The 22,547-nt window shown below is 38.1% G+C and overlaps 1 protein-coding gene across 3 annotated transcripts in view; it reads left to right on the forward strand.

Moving 5' to 3' along the window:
- The window catches only part of fmn2a (formin 2a), a 41,954-nt gene extending 19,725 nt beyond the window's left edge, over positions 1-22,229 (forward strand). The window contains exons 8-18 of one of the 3 annotated variants that reach the window (XM_028469422.1): positions 636-697; positions 5,062-5,153; positions 5,239-5,368; positions 5,467-5,613; positions 6,115-6,174; positions 6,823-6,943; positions 9,105-9,197; positions 16,905-16,956; positions 18,958-19,107; positions 21,490-21,571; positions 21,839-22,229. In XM_028469422.1, the coding sequence (XP_028325223.1) occupies positions 636-697; positions 5,062-5,153; positions 5,239-5,368; positions 5,467-5,613; positions 6,115-6,174; positions 6,823-6,943; positions 9,105-9,197; positions 16,905-16,956; positions 18,958-19,107; positions 21,490-21,571; positions 21,839-21,865 (1,016 nt within the window). In that variant the 3' untranslated portion in view covers positions 21,866-22,229. The remainder of the gene's footprint in view (positions 1-635; positions 698-5,061; positions 5,154-5,238; positions 5,369-5,466; positions 5,614-6,114; positions 6,175-6,822; positions 6,944-9,104; positions 9,198-16,904; positions 16,957-18,957; positions 19,108-21,489; positions 21,572-21,838) is intronic. The other 2 variants (XM_028469423.1, XM_028469424.1) reach the window with 2 other exon arrangements.
- The last annotated feature ends 318 nt before the right edge of the window (positions 22,230-22,547 follow it).

Consider the following 22,547-nt stretch of genomic DNA (forward strand, 5'->3'; position numbering starts at 1 on the left):
CTGTGTCCCTAAACAGCAGGTTACTGAATCAAAACAATGTGAGTCATTTGGGCATCCAGCATGTGATGAAATACATAAATAGGTGTCGAGTACCTCAGCGATTCTGCACACAGCAACACCTCAGCCTCAACACCACAGACCCTGGGCTCTGTTTGTCTTTAAACATTTACTTTCAAAGGATTAATGCTCACGGGCGCCAGGTTTTCACGCCTAGACAAAAAGGCGACGCCAAGAATTCAAACATGGATCTTTGTACATTTGACAGCATTTTTAAGACCTTCAAATATAAGCTTGAGTTTGTCACCTCATTCATGCTAAGTGACAGCGGATTTAAAAATGTTTTTTGCAGTTTATGGACCATGACATCTTCTGTTAAAGAATTTTGCCCCATATTAATGCCACATTTAGCCCACTATGGCAGTGAGTTTTATTTTTAGATGGTCAGCAGTTTGTGCTTGTAGTTTGCAAAGAAAAATGGTCTTTGGCTGAATCTGGAAGCTCAGTGTGTAGAGGTCTGTTTAGCCTTTTTGATTTCAGACTTGTTGATAGCATTCTTTAAAGGTAAAGAAATGTCTTGACTGACTTCATTGTTTATCATTAACATAAAATATGTCGCCCTCTCCTTCTATTCACAGCCGTCCTAAATATGGACAACACTGTTGTTGATCTGGAGACTCTGCACGCCCTTTATGAAAACGTGAGTACAGCAACACACCACAGTGCTACCAAAACTGGATATTTCCAGCATCAATTCAGTAATTTGTCAATGTTAACAATTTTTGACGAGGAAGGGTTACATTGTCATGGATCATAGGAAAGTGGTTAGTCTGTGAAAAGACAATATCTCAAACTTTAACATGTTTCAGCCATTCCCTGCCATTACTGAATCACATAAATACACAGTGTTAGTCAACAAAGTCAGTACAATTGTACAAAGTATCATCAGTGACCGCTCAGGCTTATTGGGGCTTACTTTACAGTTCAGTATTGGATTTTGCTCCCTTCTCTTCTGTGGTTAGCTTTAAAAGTACCATTTTGGAATAGTTTGCTTATGACAAATGGAATGATTTATGGTTACACATTTCATGCTGAATATGAATAACAAGCAGTTTTTTTCATTATAGAATGAAACCTAAGACAGTTTCAACAAACATCAATGCCCGAAATGTAGGGGGAAAAAGGCATTAGTGTTGTTTTATTTGACTTTTGGCAGAAGGTGAACCGCAAAACACCAAATAACATCCATCAAGATTCTCCATCAAGGTTATCAAAAGCAAACAGTGTTTGGTTGAACAGTAAGGCAGACACTAGTTGTGTTTGTAGTATGAAACAACATGTTGGATGTCGGTCATCTGTGCCACTTCACCATAATTGTTTCACGGCAATCTTTGCTTTAGTAAATGAACTAAGGAAGTATGCATTAGAAATAAACAAATAAACTGTACAGGTGTGTGTGCTGTTTGGCTAAAAACCGAATCATCTTAAGTTCCGTCTACTGGCTGTAAGAAAGAAAATACACATGTGGTAGACATGGTATTTTTTTAAATCATGTGACCTGACTGACTTGGCTATTGAAGGCCTCTTTGCTCAGGAAATGAAATGAGAAATTACACTATTTGTCTTTTTTTTTCATCGCACTGATGTGGTTTCTCAAAAAGGAGAGCACGCACGCGGTTTTGCCAAAATTGACCGCACTGAATCATATGTTATTAGCAAAGCATTATAGAGCTGTTGTCAGCTGTACTTTCCAATATGTCTTCATTTTTGCTGTGAAGGATTTCTTGTTTACAGTAAATGCATACTCATCAACCTCAGCTGATAGGAAATCTCTCTGCACTCAAAGGAACGGGTTCAGCATCCGTTCAAAGTCAGGTCAGCAAATCATAAAACATGGAAATACGAGTGTCTCAGCATATCAACAGTGTTACAATTTTCAAATTATGTGAAATTCCTGTAAATTAGTTTTTGGCGCAACTACACAAGAGGGGCCCAGACCTGTGGCTGCCAGAGGCATATTAATAATGTTGATCATGGGAATGAAACTGTGGCATGAAACAAGCTGTAGTTATGAACCAATGTGTCCTATAAGTTAGGATCAAAAGTCTCTAACCTTTTCACTCACCCCTTTCCCTCTCCTTCTCCCTCATATGGCCTAAGGCTCTGTTATTGAGTCAGGGAGCCAAATTGTTTCTCTTTTGTATTGCAAGACTCCATCCTGTCTGTGGGTCTCTAGCCCCCTAAACCACAGTTGGCAGCACAGTCAGGCTGTCTTGAGGAATGCAAGGGGCTTCTAATGGTTACACCCTTGTTCACTGTGCGAGGGGCGAGATCATACGCTTCTCTCACTCACTCTTCGTTTCTCTCACCCACACAAACATGCTCACAAACAAACACGCTGACCCACACACTATGTGCACAGTTTGGAATATGCACTCAGATACAGGGATACTTGGGTTGTGGATTAGAGAGCTATCCCTGCTTTTTAAGCGGTAAGCCACTGCCATTAATGGGGTACCAGTGGTGGTGGGACTCCCTGCTTTTAATATCACTCACCATAATCTGGTTCTACACTTCTTGTTTTCGGCTAAGACCATTTCTGGTATGTCCCTGGGGTTAGTTTGAGGAGTAAAGCCTTCTACATATCTTTGTACTACCAGTAGTTGCCTTGAATCAGGATTTTCTCTTTTTGTGTGTTGCTCGACTATGAAAAACTAAAATTCGAAAATCTCCTAGTAACTTTAAATTTTTGCAGCTCAATGTACAAAATGCATCATAGGGCATTCCCATTGAAAACCTGGTGACATAAATAATGATTAAGTCCTGTCTGGCTCTATTGAGCCCTCTAGTAGAAACATAGCTAATGAATACCACTTGAGTACCACTAGAATTCTGGCATCCCAAATATCATCCTTCTTTCCTTTGCATTTGATATTCCACATGGGACTGTATTTCTCACGCTAACAACCACTGCAACATGCCCTAGCAATTCAAAGATCACACGCTAATGCCTACTTGTCCCCAATTACACCAAACACTGCTGGGCTCCACTGCTGCCCTTTGAAAAGGATCTGCTTTGTATTAAATATATTTACACTTGAAAACATCTCAGGAGAAGGCGAAAGAGAGCTTGCCCTCGCCGACAGAAGGCAGCGGTGTGCAGAATACTAATCGAGCCCACAGTGCGTTTGATGCTGGTGTTTGATGTTTTCCACGGATCCATGCTGAGGCCAACCCCAGTGAGAGGAATAGGGAGAGATCAGATGAGAAAGCAAACGTCCTGGACTCAGACTTTATGGTGTTCATGGGCTTGAAGAGAGTTTACATTTTCATCCTGGGGATATTTTCTTGCTTTGCCCGATTGCGTCAAACACTAAGATCTATTCTCTTTTCCTTTTGTGAAACAATCAGGCAATTCTAGCTTCCTATGTTTTTACTACCTTGTGTATTACTGTGGCCAGGAGACTGGCAGCATAAAGTATGACTGGAATGTAGTCTGGCAAAGGCATCTTCAAAGAATTTATAAAAAACGGTCATTTTTATGCTGGCTTTTTATAAGTTAAAGTACAGCTCTTAGATTGTAAACTTTTAATAAAGCTGAGATCATGTTTAAATTGTGACAACAAAACAAGGGTATGGGTTTATTTTAAGAATGCTTGTGGTGTGTTAAAATACAACACATCTGGTATCACTAAGTTTACAATATCCATCTTTTCTGAGTTTGTTTTTTTTTTTTTTTTTTTTTTTTTACACTTTGCTCCTTTAGCTTTTCAAAGAATTATTAAGTCCATGGTTGTTGAACTTGGCCATTCCTTAATGACTGGAGTAAACTCATTTTTTAATGCTTGCATTCAGCAGAATTATATCCCATACCACCAAACTCCAATCATCTCAAAATGGTTTCTTGCACAACACAGTCAATTCACTGCAATAACTGATTTTAGTCAGAACTCTTTCCAAGCAAACTCTTTCTGGATATCTGAGGTGAAAGAGGACACTTCCATCATAGATGTAGAAAATAAAGCTGTCCAATGCTGTTATGTCAATATGGACCAAATGCTCTTAAAATGGTTTCCAACTAATTTTGGAATCAATGCCAAAAAGAATGAAGCAAGTTCTGATTGCAACAAAGGGATTTCAGTACTATAAAGGTGTATCTGGTAATTTTTCCAATAGTTGCATGTCAAACAAGAAATACAATTTTCCTTTCATTTCTTTAGTTCAATGAATGCATTGTTAACAAGAGCACATAGAGAAAAAAACTCTGCCGAATGCCAAATATCCTTTCTGCCAGATATTTTCAGTTATCTGGATCAGCGATACTGATCATGGTACCATGATCATTCAAACAAGGAGACTTCTAAGAAATTTCTATACCAAAAGAAATTGCAATATAATGCACAATCAAGATCAGATCTGGATAACATTCAGTAGGGTAATCGATGAACCAACCCAACATAAGTGGGTCAAATTGGTTAATTACGAACAGGGATACCCATTTTTTTAAATTTTGTTAAGAGATGGTAATCTTTGACTTTAGAAATGGATCCAGAATCAGTTTATTGATCCGGATCCCCTCCGAATTTTAATGGAATCTTCCATGGCTCAAGGTCTTTCATTGGTTAAATTTTTGTCAAAATCTGTTGAGGACTTTTGACATAATCCTGTTGGCAAACCTTGGAAGAGTTAATAAACTTCTAGTGTTTCTTCTTTAAATTTAATTCTTACATTATTACCTCTAAGACATCTGTGCTTGACAGTGAGTCATAGTCTCAGTTTGCTGTTGTTAATAGAGATGTCACATGCTCGTCTAAATGGGACCATGCATCTCAAGGAAGCATTTCATTTGTCCTACATTTTTGTGTGTGTATCTTAAAATGTTCCTCTCGTCTAGAATGTAAAGTTTAGATGACTTCAGATTATTATTTATTTAGTTTATTAACAAATGGGTTTCTTTGTTCCCTATTGCACAACAATAAACATTAACTTTCTAATGATTCTTCACTTTGGGATCAACTTCCAATATTCTGCACACTTCCTAATCCCAAGTGCTTTTTTTAACAGAGGGCTCAAAATGATGAGATGGACAGCATCAAAAAGCACATTCAGTCTGCCAAAGACAAAGAGGATGCTAAGCCACTTGACAAGCCAGAGCAGTAAGAAAAGCTACCACTGCATGAACCCAATTCACCTCATTCAGTTCCGTATGTTTGACCAATCTTGTTTTTTTCCCATTTCAAGATTCCTCCTTCAGTTATCACAAATCCCTAACTTCTCAGAACGAGTGTTCTGCATCCTATTTCAGTCCACTTTCAAGGAATGTATCACCTCTATCCTCCGCAAAATAGAAATCCTACAGAGAGTTTGTAAGGTGAGCTACCACCGCACTCAACAGGTCATTCACCTTTTGGTTCATACAACCTTCTATGTTCATCTCGATGTTTATTATGTGTATTCTTTCTACTCTAGACTCTCCAGAGTAGTAAGTGTGTACTGCAGGTGTTGGGTCTCGTCTTGGCTTTCGGCAACTTTATGAATGGAGGAAATCGCTCCAGAGGACAGGCCGATGGCTTCAGCTTGGAAATTCTGCCTAAGTTGAAAGACGTTAAGAGCAGTGTGAGTGTAAAACATCAGTCTTTAGTTGACTTTGCAATATCATGTGTGCTTGTTATTTAAAGAAGTATAATAAATATAAATAAATATTTATATAGATATATAGTTTGGGACCAGTTTGGGACTGCAGGATCTAAAAGCCCTCCTCACAAATGGACCATAGCTGTGCAAACTTGGTGGGCAGACTGTTGTTTACAGTTCTGATTCAATATCACAACAGGCATAGTGTGCCCATGGCACTGCCATATAAGGACACAATACTGTGTGTTTCTTCCCCCTGTGGTGGTGGTTGAGAACGGTATCCATAAAGAGCATCAAACTTTCCACCAACTCTTGATCTATGACAGCAAGCCCTGAACACTGCTTTTCTAATGTCATGATTTATTCCCAACTTCTGAAGCTGCTGCCGTTTTTCATGTGTTCCCTGCACTAAATGATTAAATTAATAACCAAAGGGATTTTGGTTTATTTATTTGGATCTCTTCCTTTCTTTCTTTCTTTCAGGATAACTCCCAGAGTCTTTTGTCCTTCATTGTAGCTTACTATCTAAAGCACTTTGATGAGGTATGTTTTGGTTCCTGTTTATTTGAATTCACTTTTCTGTTTTAGTCTGATTTGCTCAGAAATCCGTCCAGAGCTTTCTTTTCATCTCCTCTCTTGCCAGAGGATACCGTGGCTTATCCTTTATCAAATTATTTGTTTTCCTTTTTCCTTTTAACTGCAGAAACAAATCTCCGTCTTTTCCTGGCTCTCTTTCATGTAATTCTTTCTGTCTTTCACTCTTCATCTCTCGCTTTCACTTTGCTTTGGCCTGGCTTTATTCAAACCTGCAGTCTGTTTTTTGGCACAGCATCCAAAGGCGCACTAGAACAAATAATTAGGTTCTACAGATGAGATGGACTTTGTAGTTTTGCTTGCCAAAATCAACCTGCCAGGCCTGGCTGTAGCATTGGTAATGACTGTGGAGTAACCATGATGGATTCAATATACGTGTACTTTATGCTCTGACTTTAATGGTCATTTTGTTGCTATCTTCTGTTTAGGCTACTGATAAGAGCATGTTGGTCTCTGGCCTAAAGATATTTGTAGTCTAATGTGTGAATTATATGGAGCTTGATTCTGTCCTTTTGGAAATATATTCACCGATGTTTTTACGTGCACATGTATACATCATGACTTGTTTCTGCATGGACGTGTGTTCTCCTTAACCAGGATGCAGGACGAGAGACGTGCATCTACCCTTTGCCTGAGCCGCAGGATCTTTTCCAGGCCTCGCAGATGAAGTTTGATGACTTTCAAAGAGATCTTCGCAAGTTGAGGAAGGACCTCAATGGTATGTTGGTTCATCAGCTTCAAATCCTCACCGTTGCCTTGTTTTCGAAAAAAGTACAAAGAAGTAACCCTAAAATAACACTTTACTTGAAGTTTTATACATAAAGGGTGACATTACGCTGTCATTATTATGACATGACACTTGCATGAATAAGGTGTTATGAAGGCTGCCATTAAGTGTTGTTCATTACCCTAACCCTATCCCTTCGTTACCGTAACCCCACACCCTACCTAACCCCACTAGATCCCTCCACCTAACCCAAAAAATACCAACATAGCTCCAAAGGTGTTATAATTTAGCGAATGACACCTTTATGACAGTCATCATAACGCCTTATTCATGCTAATGACAGATAATGTCAACCTTGTGTTTAAAACTTCAAGTAAAGTGCTACCAGATATTTTTGTGTATTTTTGTGTTTTTTTAACATACTTGAATTGCAACAGGTCATAATATATTTATTTTAAGCTGTCATGCATCCCTAATTGTTTGAATTAATTATCAAATGTCCTTGTATACTATGAAAAATTGTTTCCCAACCTGACCAACTATACTCGTGTGGATTACAAAGATGGGTCAACAAAACGATAGCATCTGTTTGTCATACAGACAAGCAAACTAGAAGCAGATGTGACTTGTTCAATGTAGACTCCTGTTGGGCTTGGCGTGCCTGTACTGTCTTTATGAAATGGATCATAATAGAGATGAAGACACGGGTCAAAGAACTTCCACTACCTGTGCACCTTATCAAAGGTTCATCAGTTTCCAACTTCTCCCTGAGCTCTCGGTTGAAAAAGCGAACAAGCATAATTTCAAGATCTGTATGGCACTGGGAATGCTTTGCATCATCACCTATCCTTCAAAGGTTCTAAATATGGTTTGATAGTTGTATGATTTGTGAATAGTGGACATTTTGACTGTAATTCATCAGTAGAATTGCATTCACCAAAAGGACATAATTCCTAAAATAAGACACTTGTTTAATATTTTTCACATGTTTACAACAGTCGAAAAGTTGTTCTAAAAGCTATTACAAGATAATGAAAAATACCTGCTTTCGGGACATGGCAGTACTTTATATTTGGAAAGCAATAGCATACAAAGGTCCAAAAAATGAAGTCTATTAATGAGTACCTATTCCATTCTAGGATGGGAATCGTAAATTTTACTACTGACTCAAAGTGAAATATAGTATAGCCTGTCAAAGCCAGAAAGGTAAGGAAAATCCATCATACTTGACAGCCCAGATTAAGTGAAAAGCATCATAATGAATGAGGCAGTTAGGAATATACTCACTTTCATTGTTGTCTCAGGTCACTCACAATTCACACACATGTACACATTCAGAAATTTTTCCAAGGACTTCAGGGCCTTTAAGTGGTTAAAAAAACAACTCTGTAATTTTGCGTGAGTGTGTCAACACAAGTGTGCGCTTGTGACCTGTTGGTTAATTCCCTAAACCTGGTCTGTTCTCTATCGTGCTTTATGTGTCTGTGCTGCTAAACCAATCAAGTGCTTAGCACGTGTGGCTAACGTGCTGCTCTAACGGATATTTGGCCTGTTGGTTTTTTGTAATTCTTAAACATAGAGTTTCTCACTGGAAATTTGCCCAGCACACGGTAGTTATGGATAAACACATCATTACATGTTATACCTGCAGACCTCCTCGTTGCCTTGCTGAGCAAGCTGAATACTCTAACAGACACAGGCTTTGGTGACAGATCACAGCAGGGGGTTCCGATAGGTAGGCAGCAAAGAAATGGCCTTGGCTGGCTTGAAGGACATCAGTAAGAAGCTCAGGAGAGTGAAGAGTTTGTAGATGAAGGAACATATGGTTTATAAATTATCACTCACCCAGTCCTGACTGCATCTTAGAGCGTCTCCACCTCCTCAGCTCTGAGCTATGCATATGTACTGTATGTGTGTGTTATGTTTGCAGATAGAGAATGATGATAGGTTTCTCCTGGGATCAGAGTGCAGGCCTTCAAGGTTTATAAAGGTGCCTCTTTTTAGTCATTATGTCACATCTGACACCTACTGAGCAGAAAGCATCCATTTACCCTCAACCAGGCCAAGTTTGTGAGGGAATAACGCTGCAAAATAAATGCAAAACTTTCTGGAGAACCGTTGCTTCCTCTAATAGTGATTTATTTTTCCCCAGCCTGCTCAGCTGAGACGGAGAAAGTGTGCACGTTAACCTCCGAAGAAAACCTACAGCCCTTCAAAGACAAGATGGGTGAATTCCTCTGTCAGGGTGAGCCAATTTCCAAAATCTGTCTTCAGTGATAGAAGAGGACATTCTTCTTTGTCCAAGTTGAGATATTTGCCGGATAAGAGGATGAAGACCAAGGAATAAGATGGTCATTTAACAGGCAATATCTCACATGTCATTTTTTATGTTTTTAAGCTAAAATCAAATACTAGCACATTAACAAATGTGGCACAGCAATATTATGCACAATTCACCCCACTGCCAAGCTTATACCTCTTACTACAGTATGTCTAATTTTGTTTAAGTGGAAATATTTGTTTATTATATTCTGAAATATGTTTTTAAATCACAATACATAAAAGTCAACTGTAACAACAATTTTAGAGCCTCACTATTACAAGAATTGGTGAATCATCATTGTTTCCCCAAGAAAATATTGTCGTAATGTCAGGATTTAAGAACTTAGTTGAAGCCAAATGAAAAACAAGGAAAAATAAAAACAAAGCCCACCTAGGCCAACCTTATGCATATTCAGTTCCTTTCCAGCCTGCGATTGTTAGAGAATTCCAATGAAATGTTGGAGACATCTGCAGCATTTTTAAGCCTTTACTAAGCAGGATGATTCTGGCAGTGTTGGGTGTAGAGTCATTTTACTGTTCCCAGATTTGTCTGTCTTCTACAGAAATCTCATCATTGACCCATCATTGGGAAGCTAAAATCAAGCATGGATTGTGTGCGAGCAATACCTGAGACATAGATTGCAGAAGCTTTTTATACACTGTGGAGCATGGAGGCCTTAGATTAGACAACGTATGCATTGTTAGTATACGCAGGGTTAAGGTTAGTGTTTGGGGTTAGGGTAAATTAAAACAACATGACTGCATTGGGCTAACATCCATATGTTGCTCTCAGCATAAGCCCTGTGGTACTTTTTTAATTCCTGAACTTTGTGTTAACATGGCTGTAAATCAGTGAATCTGTAACCGAACAATAAATAAAAGCACATTATAATTCTAGCTGTTTGCCAGATCGTAAGTGGCCACATTTGAATAGATAAATTTATACTTCCTTAACTCTTTAAGGTTTGCATCTTTAAAAGTGATGAATGTTTTCAGCTGGAGTACTTCGCTTGTTGGCAATGCTCTGCTTGAATGTGGTTAAAACTTTTAAAGGCAAATAATTGATCTCCTCTGGTACAGAAACTATCTGTGCTGATGTATTATTTGCATATCTTACCTGAGAGAACCTTCATGCTGTGAGAGCTTGTAAAGCAACTCATCAGTCAAAATAATGGACGTTTTGGATGCCTGCAGACACATTTCATGCCTGTTTTCTACTGGTTTCTGATCCGCACAGGCCTTTAACGCTGCTTTCACTGGGAATTCTGTTAATCCAAGGTGTATTAAATAACTTGCTTATATTGTTTTTAGTTTGTCAGCCTGTTGTGACAGATTATAGCTATCAGGAGTAGCAGGAATGTTCTCTGGTGATCTCTTATTTATAAAACTATGTCTAGCGTTTCTACCTCACACTGAGAGGGCTGAATGTGTCCATAGACGTTTGTAAATCTCTAAATGAATTTATTCCATTTGCCACTTTTTATGACAGGGTTTTTATTTTTAAATTAGTATTAGTTTCTCATTTCTAATTTGACAGTCAATTGAGGTGATGCTTTTTAAACCGTTTACTTTCTTTTCCTCTCAATAAAGCTTCTCACTAAGATGTTATCAAAGTGTTAACATTTGCAACAACTTCCTCTCCGCCATTTAAACACTTTTCTACAATAGACAGCTGTTTATGATGTAAATTTATTTTTGTCCAAAGTGATAAAACAAATGTTAAGTCCCATTTAATTTCATCTAGGATGTTTACACTTTAAATGCAAACAACATTCTGGTTAAATTCTCATCCTAAATTGCCTTGCTCTGTCTGTTTTCTACCAGAAAAACATCATCATATTGTGTTTGCATGATCACTAAGCAGAAAAATGGAATAAGCTGATGCCTTATAAGAGAATTTCATGTTTTAAATTGCTACATTTCTTGGAGTGGAAATATATCAGCATTGAGCACTAACAAACAGCTTTGCTTTTGCAAAAAATCAAATGTTGCATTATTATGTAGGGGAAAAAATGCATCAGGTTTGCTCTCTGTTATTGTAATTAATCTTTCTATTTGAACATTTTCCCCCCACAAGCTTCCGTGTGTAAATTCTCAGCTTATGGGAAACACTGCTATGGCAAGAGTGTTTTACTCAGCCTGCAAAATCAACTTGAAAGACAGTCCATGAGGGTTACAATTATATATAATACTGACAATAAAGATATTGTCATTGTCTCATTAGAAAAAATGACACCTTTGTTTTTTAGGAAATCTTAGTGGAATTATCTTTCAAACACTATTAGATCCTAATCTTTTATCTTGTGTTTATTTATAATACTGTCTAATTCACCGCACAATTCACAAAAGAATCTTATCACATATAATTGTGCATTTTCTGTTCAAACCATTCACAACCACATTACCATCAAATATGAAACCAACCATTCATTACAAAAAGCAAAATATGTTTAAAACTATTTTCTTTTTTGACTGCCCGTAATGCCAAAGTTACAACAATAATACCCAATCACAGCATCACCTGGTGTTAACCTCTAAACAAATGGTCTAAAATGATAGATTTGTATATTATTTAAATAACGTTTTTTTTCTTCAAATGTCGTGAAATTTTTTATGTAAAATGCAATTCAGTGAGTGAAAGAATGTTAGCTTGGATGCAAATTCAAACCACTCGTATCCAGCATTATTGGAATGTTCCTCTTTATATGTATGAAGGTCTTTGTGCTCGTCTTCACAACACGGGGAAAAAAGGTCATTTTTTTCTGCATAACCTTAGTTTTGACCCCAACTACATTCAACTAACTGTGACCAATCTTCCTGAAGGACGATGCTCGTGGGCCCTTCTCCAACTGCTTTTGTATTCAAATGAGAGTATAATATGTAGCATATGTTCTCCAGTGGTAATGTTCACTGTCCGTTTTACAGGAAGTGCGCAGATGAAAGCATTCTCTCATTTCCACCTCTCCCCTTTTCCGTTCCCGTTATTCTGTCTCTGCGTTTGAGAGAAATATGGGGGCTCCTTCTTTGATGCAAATGATGAGGTTTTTTCCTCAAAGATCAAAATGTAAGCTGAGTATCACGGACATGCTCCAGACGAGATTCTTTGGGTTCCTCCACTACAGCGGTGGAAAAAAAAGAACAGCCAAATGTCTCATTTTTGTTATTTTTGTAATTTCTAAAAAGCTCTGGGATGAACTGTTTCTGGCTCCACGGTTTGACCGCTTTTGTTTATTTTCTGACCATAAAACTTACCACAGAATAACAGTGGGAGCAGAGTTGTCGGAGCTTGGCTGTTTGGTCTAGCTCGATTTTCTCCGCTTGCTTCACAAATTCTCATGCATGCACGCCTTTGATAGAGTCAATAATACTAGCAGAGGAGTATGTTCATGAGATAATCGGTTTCTGATGGACACAAAGATTAAGGTGAATGTCAAACTCTCTGTACATTTTTTCCTACTAATAAAACTACCATAATACCTGTAGTATTCTGTCATCAGTTTATGAAGTTTCAGAATAACAATGTATATTAAATAGACAATCAATTAATGTTCTTTTAAATTTATTTTCACCTAATTTGTTTCATTTATTCAGACAACTGTTTTTCAGGAAATTTACTTTGATCTCCTGACACATTTTGACTGTCAACTGCCAGTCTTCTTCAGAGGTGTCTGCTGATCACTTTGAAGTTTCCTTGACTTCCGCGGAATAATTGCAACAAGGTTTTTTTGTCTTTTTGAATAATATGTTAAGGTTTCATTCAAAAGCTAAAAAACAGTTGTCTGAATAAATGAAACATTAACATTTTAATGTTAGATGATCAAAACTTTAGATGATGAAAACATGTCAAAAATTAGAGATAATTTAAAAAAGATTAATAAAATAGACTAAGTAGACTACACAATTACATATTTGCATCGAAAGTTATGTGACAAAATAATAAAAAAAAGATTCTCATTTCCTTTGATGTATTTATTTTAAACTTCAGATTTCCCCTTTTTTATTTTGTTTTTGATGTTCTTATGTTTTCTTTGTTTTCTTGACAGTTGTCTTTGACAATTATTTTTTTTTGTTAATTATTCCAATGAAACATTTATATCAATCTGCCAATCCCGATTGGCTGGTGAAACTTGTCTGTCCGCCAGGGACACTCCCACCTCCTATTAAAGGAGCAGTCAGACAGACACCCTCCATTCAAACACCTCTTCTTCCTCTCAGCATATCTCATGTTTTTTATCAGCTCAACTGTCCAAAAACGGATCTTTGGTTTCCAGTTGACAGACGCTGGTAAATATAGACGCATTGCTTGGACTACGCCAGGTCGAGAAGAAGCCAGGGCTTAGTTTGCTCTGCTCAGTTATGTGGCTCTCCTGTTCATCCCCGGTAGGTATTGAACGTCCGAGTCTTGGCTCTGGCTGACGGCTCTTTCCCAACACTGATGCTCCAGCGCACGTTGGCCTTAAGCAGTTCTCTCACTCTGGTCACTTCCCCACTCTACGCTCCGCACCGTAAGGTCCGGAGCTCACTGACATCAGCACACCGGCTGTAGTCTCAAACCCAGCCCTGCCCTCGATGCTTCCGGGCTCCTGGGCATGTTGGTCCTCTTCTCGCGCGCTCATGCCAGTGAACAGACCAGCTCCAAGCTCTATACTACGGTATTCGAGCTTTCGGACGCCAGCAAACCAGCTGTCGTCTCCAGCCAAACGCTGTCCTCAACGTTGTGGTTGGCATGTGTTTATATTACACTGCCCCCTGCAGTTTGGGAGTGGAAACCGCACAGAGTATAAATACTACATGCATTGTCATGCGCTCAGCTTTTCCCAGGCGATGCGAGGATAGTTTTGAAACCCAACATGGCCTTTGTGCCGAAGGTAGCGGGCTCATGTTCTCCTATTGACTTTTTCGCCTTTTCTGCCTCACAAATGAGCAGCGGCCTCATGTGTTGCCAGTTCTTGCGGTGCGTACTTGGAAATGACGAGGAGCGTCAGGGGGAGCGATCAGTTGTTTGTCTCCTGGGCTAATCCTGTTACTAAGCAACGCCTGTCACACTGGGTTGTGGAGGCTATTGCTTTGGCTTATACGAGTCAGGGTCTGCAGTCGCCTGAGGGTCTGCGCGCACACTCAACTCGGGGTCTTGCCACATTCTGGGCTTTGTTCAGGAGAGTGTCTGTACAGGACGCTCGATTAGCATGTCTGCAATACGGGAGCTACCACATCCCATAGTGAGACATCTCACTAAATATTATGAAATAGAAATTTAGGTTATTTACATAACCCCAATTCTATGAGTGAGATGTCTCTACAGACAACCCTGAGAAGATGTGCTTATTTTGAATGGAGGATGTCTGTCTGTCTCCTCCTTTTATAGGAGGTGAGAGTGTCCCTGGCAGACGGACACGTTTCACCAGCCAATCGGGATTGGCAGATTGATATAAATGCTTCTGAGGTCTGCAGATAGGAGTGTGCAACCCTTAGTGGGTTATGTAAATAACAAAGTTTTTCCTTTCCTGGGTTAAATAAAATTGCAACAGTTTTGTACAAAGTTACAAATTGTGCAAGACCGACACACAACCCGTACAATAGTTTACCTACAATGTATAAATCTTGAGAGTTTTCCAACTTCAAACCCGTCTGTGGTAAAGACGTCTGTAAATGGGTGACCTATGACAGTGGAATCTATCAGCGTATTATTGGCATGGATGTGGTCCAAGGTTCAGGGCCTGTAGTTATTGCTGCTCTCGACATCAGAGAGAGTTCAGAGTAGACTGTCGACACGTATAAATAACATGTGACAATGGAAAGTTGAGAAGTTTAGAGATTCAAATTGGACTACAGAACCCCTGCCTTAGAGCAATATAATAAATGTCTCAAATCCCACAAGACTTGAATTAATTGGAACGGTGCTATTTAGCAGAATAGCAACACACTTCTTTCAGAAAGTTTGTAAGAAATGTTGAACTAAAGCTCTGGCTTCAATTACACTTTGCAACCAGATATCCTCAGAATGAGAGCAGTGAGAAGATTTGTGTTCGGAAAGATCGTCTGCTCCGTCGACTGTCGTGAAGGAAAGACATGCAGGGTCCACAGGTTGTTTCTGATCTTCTGACAAATTATTGACCTTGAGGTGAACACAGTAGAGGTCTAAAAGAGTCCAACAGTCCGTGAAAGCACCACATACACAGCCAGGTACTCAGAACTCACAACGACACACCACAGAGCGGGGTCCTACGTAGATCCCACCACGACGATGTTGCTGGCGTTGGCATTTCCTGCATTTGTGTGTGTGATGGTCTGATGGACATGTCTAGTGTTCTGGTCATTTATGTAAATACAGAACAAACAGTGTTTCATTTTGGCAACATTGCGGGATGCACCATTTAATGGCCAAATAAGGAACAATTCCGTATTTTAAGGGACAGGTGGCAACCCTAAATCCAGCCCTTTAGAGCGTCAAATTCATAAAATTACCAACTAATTCAGTTGTAAATATCTCAGCCCCTCCAAATTAAAAAAAAATCAAAAAATCTAATAAAACCCACAATATTTGCAGAGCTCAGTTTCACTACAATCTCAAATTGTTGAAGGAATTCTAAATGTTTCCAAAATCTAGCAAATTATTCTACACAATTTCTCCAAATTCCCAAAATCAGGCAAATTTAAGTGAAGATCCTGCAGGGACTGATACACACATTTATATATCATTTATATGTGGAAGTGCAAACCAGAGCACATTAATATTGAATTAGCTCTTTTTCCCACCTAAAATCTGTGGCCCTCTTAAGCTCAAACTGCTCCGTATTTGGCCCCTGAACTAAAATGAGTTTGACATCCCTGCTTTAAAGGCTTGGAAAAAATTCCCAATAATAACAATATAGTAGGTCCAAATGTATATGTGCGCTCCCATTTTTTCCGAAAATCGCGATCGTATATGCAATACAGATGCAATCTGGATGAAACTCAGTTGGGTAATTGAGGAACTAACCCGACCTAACTGAGTCAAATGTCATAGAAATTTGTCAATTAAATCGTGACACGGACTTTTGAAATGTGAGAGATAGGAATTTTTTGTTTTTTGAAACTGATCCAGAATCATTATATTGATCCGGATCCCCTCTAAAATGTAACGTCATTTTCCATGATGTAAGGTCAGTTTTTATTTACATTTTTGTCAAAATTTGTTGAGCACTTTGACTTAATCCTGCTAAACAAACAAAATAATGAACGACTGCTTGATACAGTATATCCTCTAATATGTATGTTCTCACTCTCAGCTTCATTCTCTCACTGTCTCTTTTATTCTCTTACACCTCTGTCACACGCAAACATGCATGTGTGTGTGCACGCAGTCATCCGTCTCCATCAAGAGCTGCTCTGCACAAAGAATCAGTTGTTGGGTGATCTGCAGCTCATTTGTCAGTTGTGCAACACACAGACAAACCAGCACTTAATAACCTGGTGGCACAGTGCTGACCCTGGAGATTACTATCAGCTTAAGTAATGATGACATCGGGAATCCTCTCGTATATACAAGATGCAGTGTGTGTGAAAGATTTGTTTTCTTTAGTAAAATGCCAATGTTTTGAAATTCACCAATGCATATGATTTCCCACATTTTGATTAATCTTTTGAACAGCCAAAACTGAACTGGAAACTCAGGAGAAGCAGCTGGCGGACACTCAAAAAATGTAAGAGCTTTTTTTTTTTTTTTTATTTTCTCTCTCCTCGTCTTCAAACATTTTCCAACCTAAAAAAGAAAAGCAAACGCAGTGTCTTCTGTTCCTTTTCATGAGCTATATTCAGGCTTTTCTCACGTGTCAAAGCACTGATTGTAGCAAAAGGGATAATGCAAAGCAACACAGTTTTAAAGTGATACATTCTCACTGCAGTGAAGAAATATAATCTTAGTGCTTTGTCAATATTTACGACTCCCTGGGCCTTCAGTTACATGGAAGGTGCGGGCCGTCATGCCAGGCCCTCAGTAGACGGGAGGCCCCCTATGCGGTGTCTATGTTGTTTATCTAAGTGGAGCGAGAGGAGACAGCCATGGCTCCAGGCTTCTGTTACTGCTGGCAAGGAATGCGTTCCTATAGCACACTCCAAACAAAGAGACCTCAACCTGTCCGCTATATTGATCCACTGCAACACATTCAACACTTAACCGCATGTCATCCCCAGCCATACGCACACTTTGCTTTTTTTTTTTTTTTTTCCCAAATCTGTCATTGTCTTTTTTCCCTTCTACTCCTTATCACTTGCAAACCTATTTTTAGTGCATCTACGGTTGTACAGACAGCCACAAACATGCATTTATATACCAATAAAGATAATGACTGTGCAAAATTCAGAATAAACACCTCTTAATCCAAAACGTTTAGTGAAATTCAGTCTGAATTTTATTTGCAAGAGTAATATTCGGTGTTCACTGTTCTTTAAACCAGTAGTTCTCAACCTTTTCAGCTCGCGACCCCCAAAATAAAGGTGTCTGAGACCGGGGACCCCCACTGTACCTGAAGGTGGTTGAACACAGACATGAGCATTAAAGAACAGCCATGTGGAGACAAGCCCATTTATATGGGGGAATAGGGGAGAGCTTTTTGGGGTCCATCCATAAAGTCAGAAAAATGATGGTGGTTCATTGTTCTATGAATCTGTGATAACCACATTTATTTATTTATCTGAATAATATCCACTGTTATCCAGGAAGTTTATTATATTTGCACCATTGTGTATGGTCATCTTAAAGATGTAAATCCTTGTTTTAATCAGAAATAATGACCAAAAATGGTGGAAAAGGTGGTGAAATGGGATTTTAAAAACCACAAATTGGTTTAAAGTTGCAAATAAGAGTTGCTGAAAACAGTGAGAAAAAGGGTTCAAAGTGTTAATGTTGGCTTAAATGTGGCAGAAATGGGGGTGGGAGGTTGAGGTAATGTAATTTAAAAAGTAGAAACAAATAGTTTAAACTGGCAAATAATAGGCATGACAAATCGTGAATGTGGTTAAATTGGCAAAAAAATAAGCATGAAATATAGTGAAAAGAGGTTAAAAGTGGCAACAACGGGTCAACATATGTGACATTAGATGGGAAAAGTAGTGGAAAAGCGTTATAAGTGCTGAAATTGTCTTGAAAGTGGAAAAAATGTGAAGGAAAAGCTTTAAAATTTTAAAAAATGCATTAAAAGGAGCAAAAATATGAAAAACAAGTGATGAAAATAGGTTATTCAATTCAATTTTAATTCAACTGTATTTATATAGCGCAAATTACAACAATCATCTAAGTGGGCTTAACAAAATATTAAGTCCATAGAAAGAAAGAAGGAAATAACCCAACAATAATATGGCAAGTTTGGTGTTGTTGCAGAAAAAGAACAAAAATAAACAAAAATAAGCTCAAATTGTTAAAAAAAAATAATTCTTAGTTTCTTGAAGGCATCTGGAAACCCCTTCCCAGTGTCTCATGACCCCAAATGTGGTCCTGACCCCAAGGTTGAGAACCTCTGCTTTAAACTGCACTGTCGTTGTTTGCTTGGCTTTCAACGATTAAAATACATTATTCTAAGATTATCTTTCATTTTCAGCATATTTGCACAGTGTTGCTATGTTTTCCAATAACTCGTGCCAGTTCCTGTAATCTCATGGCGTAATACAACCACTTATGATCAATGGTTTTTGTTCTTTGTCCTCAGATTCTTGGAGTTGAGTGTATCGTTTTCAGTTAAACCAAAAGCTGGAGAGAAGGAAGTCTCTCCTAACACGCTCTTCTCCGTTTGGCATGAGTTTTCTACAGATTTTAAAGAGCTGTGGAAGAAGCAGAACAAGCTGATGCTGAAGGAACGGTGAGAAATAGATGTGATGATGTGCGTCCTGTATTGTGACATTTTAAGAGGTAAAGATTCCCCCCTCTAACAGGAAATAGTAAAAAAAAAAAAAATATTGGCCTTCTTCTTATTTTTTGTGAGTTTGGAAGCCACTTTGTGATCCTGAAAATGTCATTAGGGCTGCAACAATGTTCCTACAATGTTGAACTTTCCCCAAGCTTGAGTTTTGGAGTCATTAATAACTTGCAGTACAGTGTGTAGTGTTCACAGAAGATCCTATCAGATTTATTCAAGTTCATGAAGGAAAAACAGAGCAGGTGACCCCAGGCTTTGTCCTCACCCCAGTAATGAAAAAAACACACAGCGTCCAGTTAGCTTCCAGTGCTTTGATGGGTATAAAGATATCATGCACATGTCAACAAATAGCAAATTGGTCAATTATTTCCAATGAAGATTGAATTGTGATAACGTATTTATCCAAGGGGTAAAATGTCTTAGCATTTGCTTATTCAGTAGGAAACAATAAAAACAAATTGGGAGACATTACCCTTTTACCCGATGCCATATGTTGTTTTTCCAGTTTCCTTTTGGCTGGTAATGTCTGTTAAACTTCAGTTCATATGTGAGACAGTGACAGTGCTATTGATGTTTATTTACAACGCACCAACATCTAGTTTACTATTCTTTAAAATCCAGTAGTGACTCTTATATTATAATAAGAATATAACCTTAACAAACGTACGTAATTCATCATGTTCAATTAAAATCTGTTTAAAGCCCTGAAACGAACTAAAACGTTTACCCTCAGAGACTGCACGGGCCTTTTCACCTTTAAAAAACACCTCAAAAGCCACATATTCCGGACTGCTTTTAATATATAGTAATTTTATCTTGTAGTCTGTCTATTGCTTATTGCATTGTGTTTTTACTTATTGGTTGCGCACTGCGTCTTTATCCCTGTAAAGTGTCTTTGAGCACTGTAAAAGCGCTATACAAATAAAATGTATCATTATTATCATTATTATTATTATCATGAAGATGTAAATGTATTTGCTTGAGAATATTGGTAGTGTCCTAAAGTGCAGCACCATCTTTTACCTTAATAAGGAAAGGCCATATTGCCTCAAATTCTGCCCAAACAAACCAAGCTCACTTCATTGTTTCAAAACCCCTGAAGAACAATATTAACAATTCATACAAATTTCGATTTACCCACTGTAAATACATTTGTTTAGATACGTTTTTAGATATCAGCATTCACACAGGAGCTAGAGCAGAATGCCGAAGATCTTCAGTTTAAACCTTCTGTATGAGAGATCCTTGGACAGGACAGCTGACCCTCATTTCTAACCATTAATACCCAGTGCTCGAGGATTATTATTATCATTATTCTTCTAAATGTTCATCTCTTGCATCATTGTTATTAATGACCCCTGGAAATATTTTGCACATATTATTTTCCTTATTATTTTTTAAATTGACGTCAGTAAACGGTATAACAGCGCAGTTGACAGTGTGGTGATTTCATGTACAGCTCGATCTGAGGGACTTTTGATTGAAGTGGTCAAAAAGCAACGTTTTAAGTAAGTCAAGAGTCAGAAATATCAGTCTTTAGTTTTTTCAAACCTACCATTGATGTCACCAAAGGCATCACAACACCAACACAGTTCACACTTTTCTCTCTTCTTACCGCTATAGCTACAGTAGCTGACTCGGAGAAAGCTTCTCAACAGGCTATTGTTAGTTTAGATTTTCTTTAGCCAACAAAAACAAGTTTAGAATTCTGACATTAAAGGCAGGTAAAGTAAACGTCGCTAACAATAAAATCAATAATCATATTAGAAGGAGAAATTAAATACTGTAAGGAGCACAGTTTCCCACCTTGTGCACAAAATATCTGTCCCAAGCAATAAAACCCACCATCCCCCAACTGTTTTACTGTTTACACCCCGTATTAACACAAATGTATTATTGAATCGGTATTGATGTTCAGAAAACTCAAAAGTTGGTCTTCCTCAGGACTAGCTACAGAAGTAGCTCACCGTCACGTGTGAAAGTGTTGAATTGACCATGATGTAATTATTATAAGTATATGTACTAATACTAGAGGTGAAGTACTGAAGAAAGAACTGATTGCCTTGGATAAACAGAACAAGTTCATGGAGCAATAGGAAACCTTATTATTTAAAATAATGATCATACACATGTTTAACCTATTCACAATTGTAGGAACCAGTTTGTGTTCCAGGACAAACATCATTAAGAAGTTTATTTTTTCAAAGACATTCTATACATGTTTGTTTTTTGGGGTTTTTTAATTGAGTAAGTCACTGTGAGTCTGTTTTTCTCGTCACGCTGTCTGTGTGATATCACTGATTGTTGATGGTCATTTTATTTTAGTGTGAAAAAAGCTGAGGAGAGCTTCAAACAGGCCAGAGAAAAGGCCTCCTACAATGTGAAGCCCAAGCACGCAACTGGAATTGTACGTCTTCTCCGTTTTTTAACAAATGGCTCCTAATCTCATCTGTTTCTTATTTAATGAATTAGCTTTTTGTGATGTTTGCCCACCTTTTTCCTCCTATAATGCTATTAGTGTCTTCGCCTATACATTTGGCTTTGTTGCTTATAAATGCTTGGAAGGGTGTTAAGAAACAACAGTCCTGGCTTTTCCAGTAACATATCAGGACGAGTGCCAGCGCTTCCATCTGTAAATAACTCCGACATGTTTTTCTTTTGTCCTTCTATGTAGAAAGCAAAGCTGGGCCAGAAGATCTGAGGCACACAATGGAAAACTATCATCACTGAGCCTTTTGCACAAGAACCGTCGGTACTATCAGGCATGACTCATCAGTTTTAACATACATTGGCTTTTTTTCTTTTTAAAAGACATTGATTCTTTTTTAAAGTCCAATCAGTTGGGTTGTCTTAGTTTTCAGAGTTAATTGATTGTTCTAATAATTAACCATCTCTTCCACCAAAAGTAAGACATTAAAATGGATTTTAGTCATTTGGGAAAAAAGTGCCAAAAATATTGCACGTCTTTTTAAGGTTTTCTTACTAATTTGTAGCTTAATGTTTTATTCTGATTCCTAACTTTAGTTTTGTACTTGAGCACAAATATTTGCTAGAATACTGTTAAAATGCACAGGGTTTTATTTCTGTACAGCACATTCTGCCACTCAGTAAGTGCCTAATGGATGAATGAAATGATGGATGAACAGATGCATGGAACCAAATCTCATATAATGAAACGTGTATTTATGGTAGGATCAACTGTTTGTGTTTTTTCTTTGTGTGAGTCAGATCATTGCTAGCGATGCTTGTCATCTGTTTGACATGCAAACACTTTTGCTTTTAAGGTTTTCTTTGTCAAATAGACCATGCATATCTGATGTGATGTGGTTTCATTTTTCAACAGTAGCATCCCTATGCAGTTAGATTTCCTATTTTTGGTGAAT

The sequence above is a fragment of the Gouania willdenowi genome, chromosome 15, assembly GCF_900634775.1.
Source record: "Gouania willdenowi chromosome 15, fGouWil2.1, whole genome shotgun sequence".
Taxonomy (NCBI): domain Eukaryota; kingdom Metazoa; phylum Chordata; class Actinopteri; order Blenniiformes; family Gobiesocidae; genus Gouania; species Gouania willdenowi.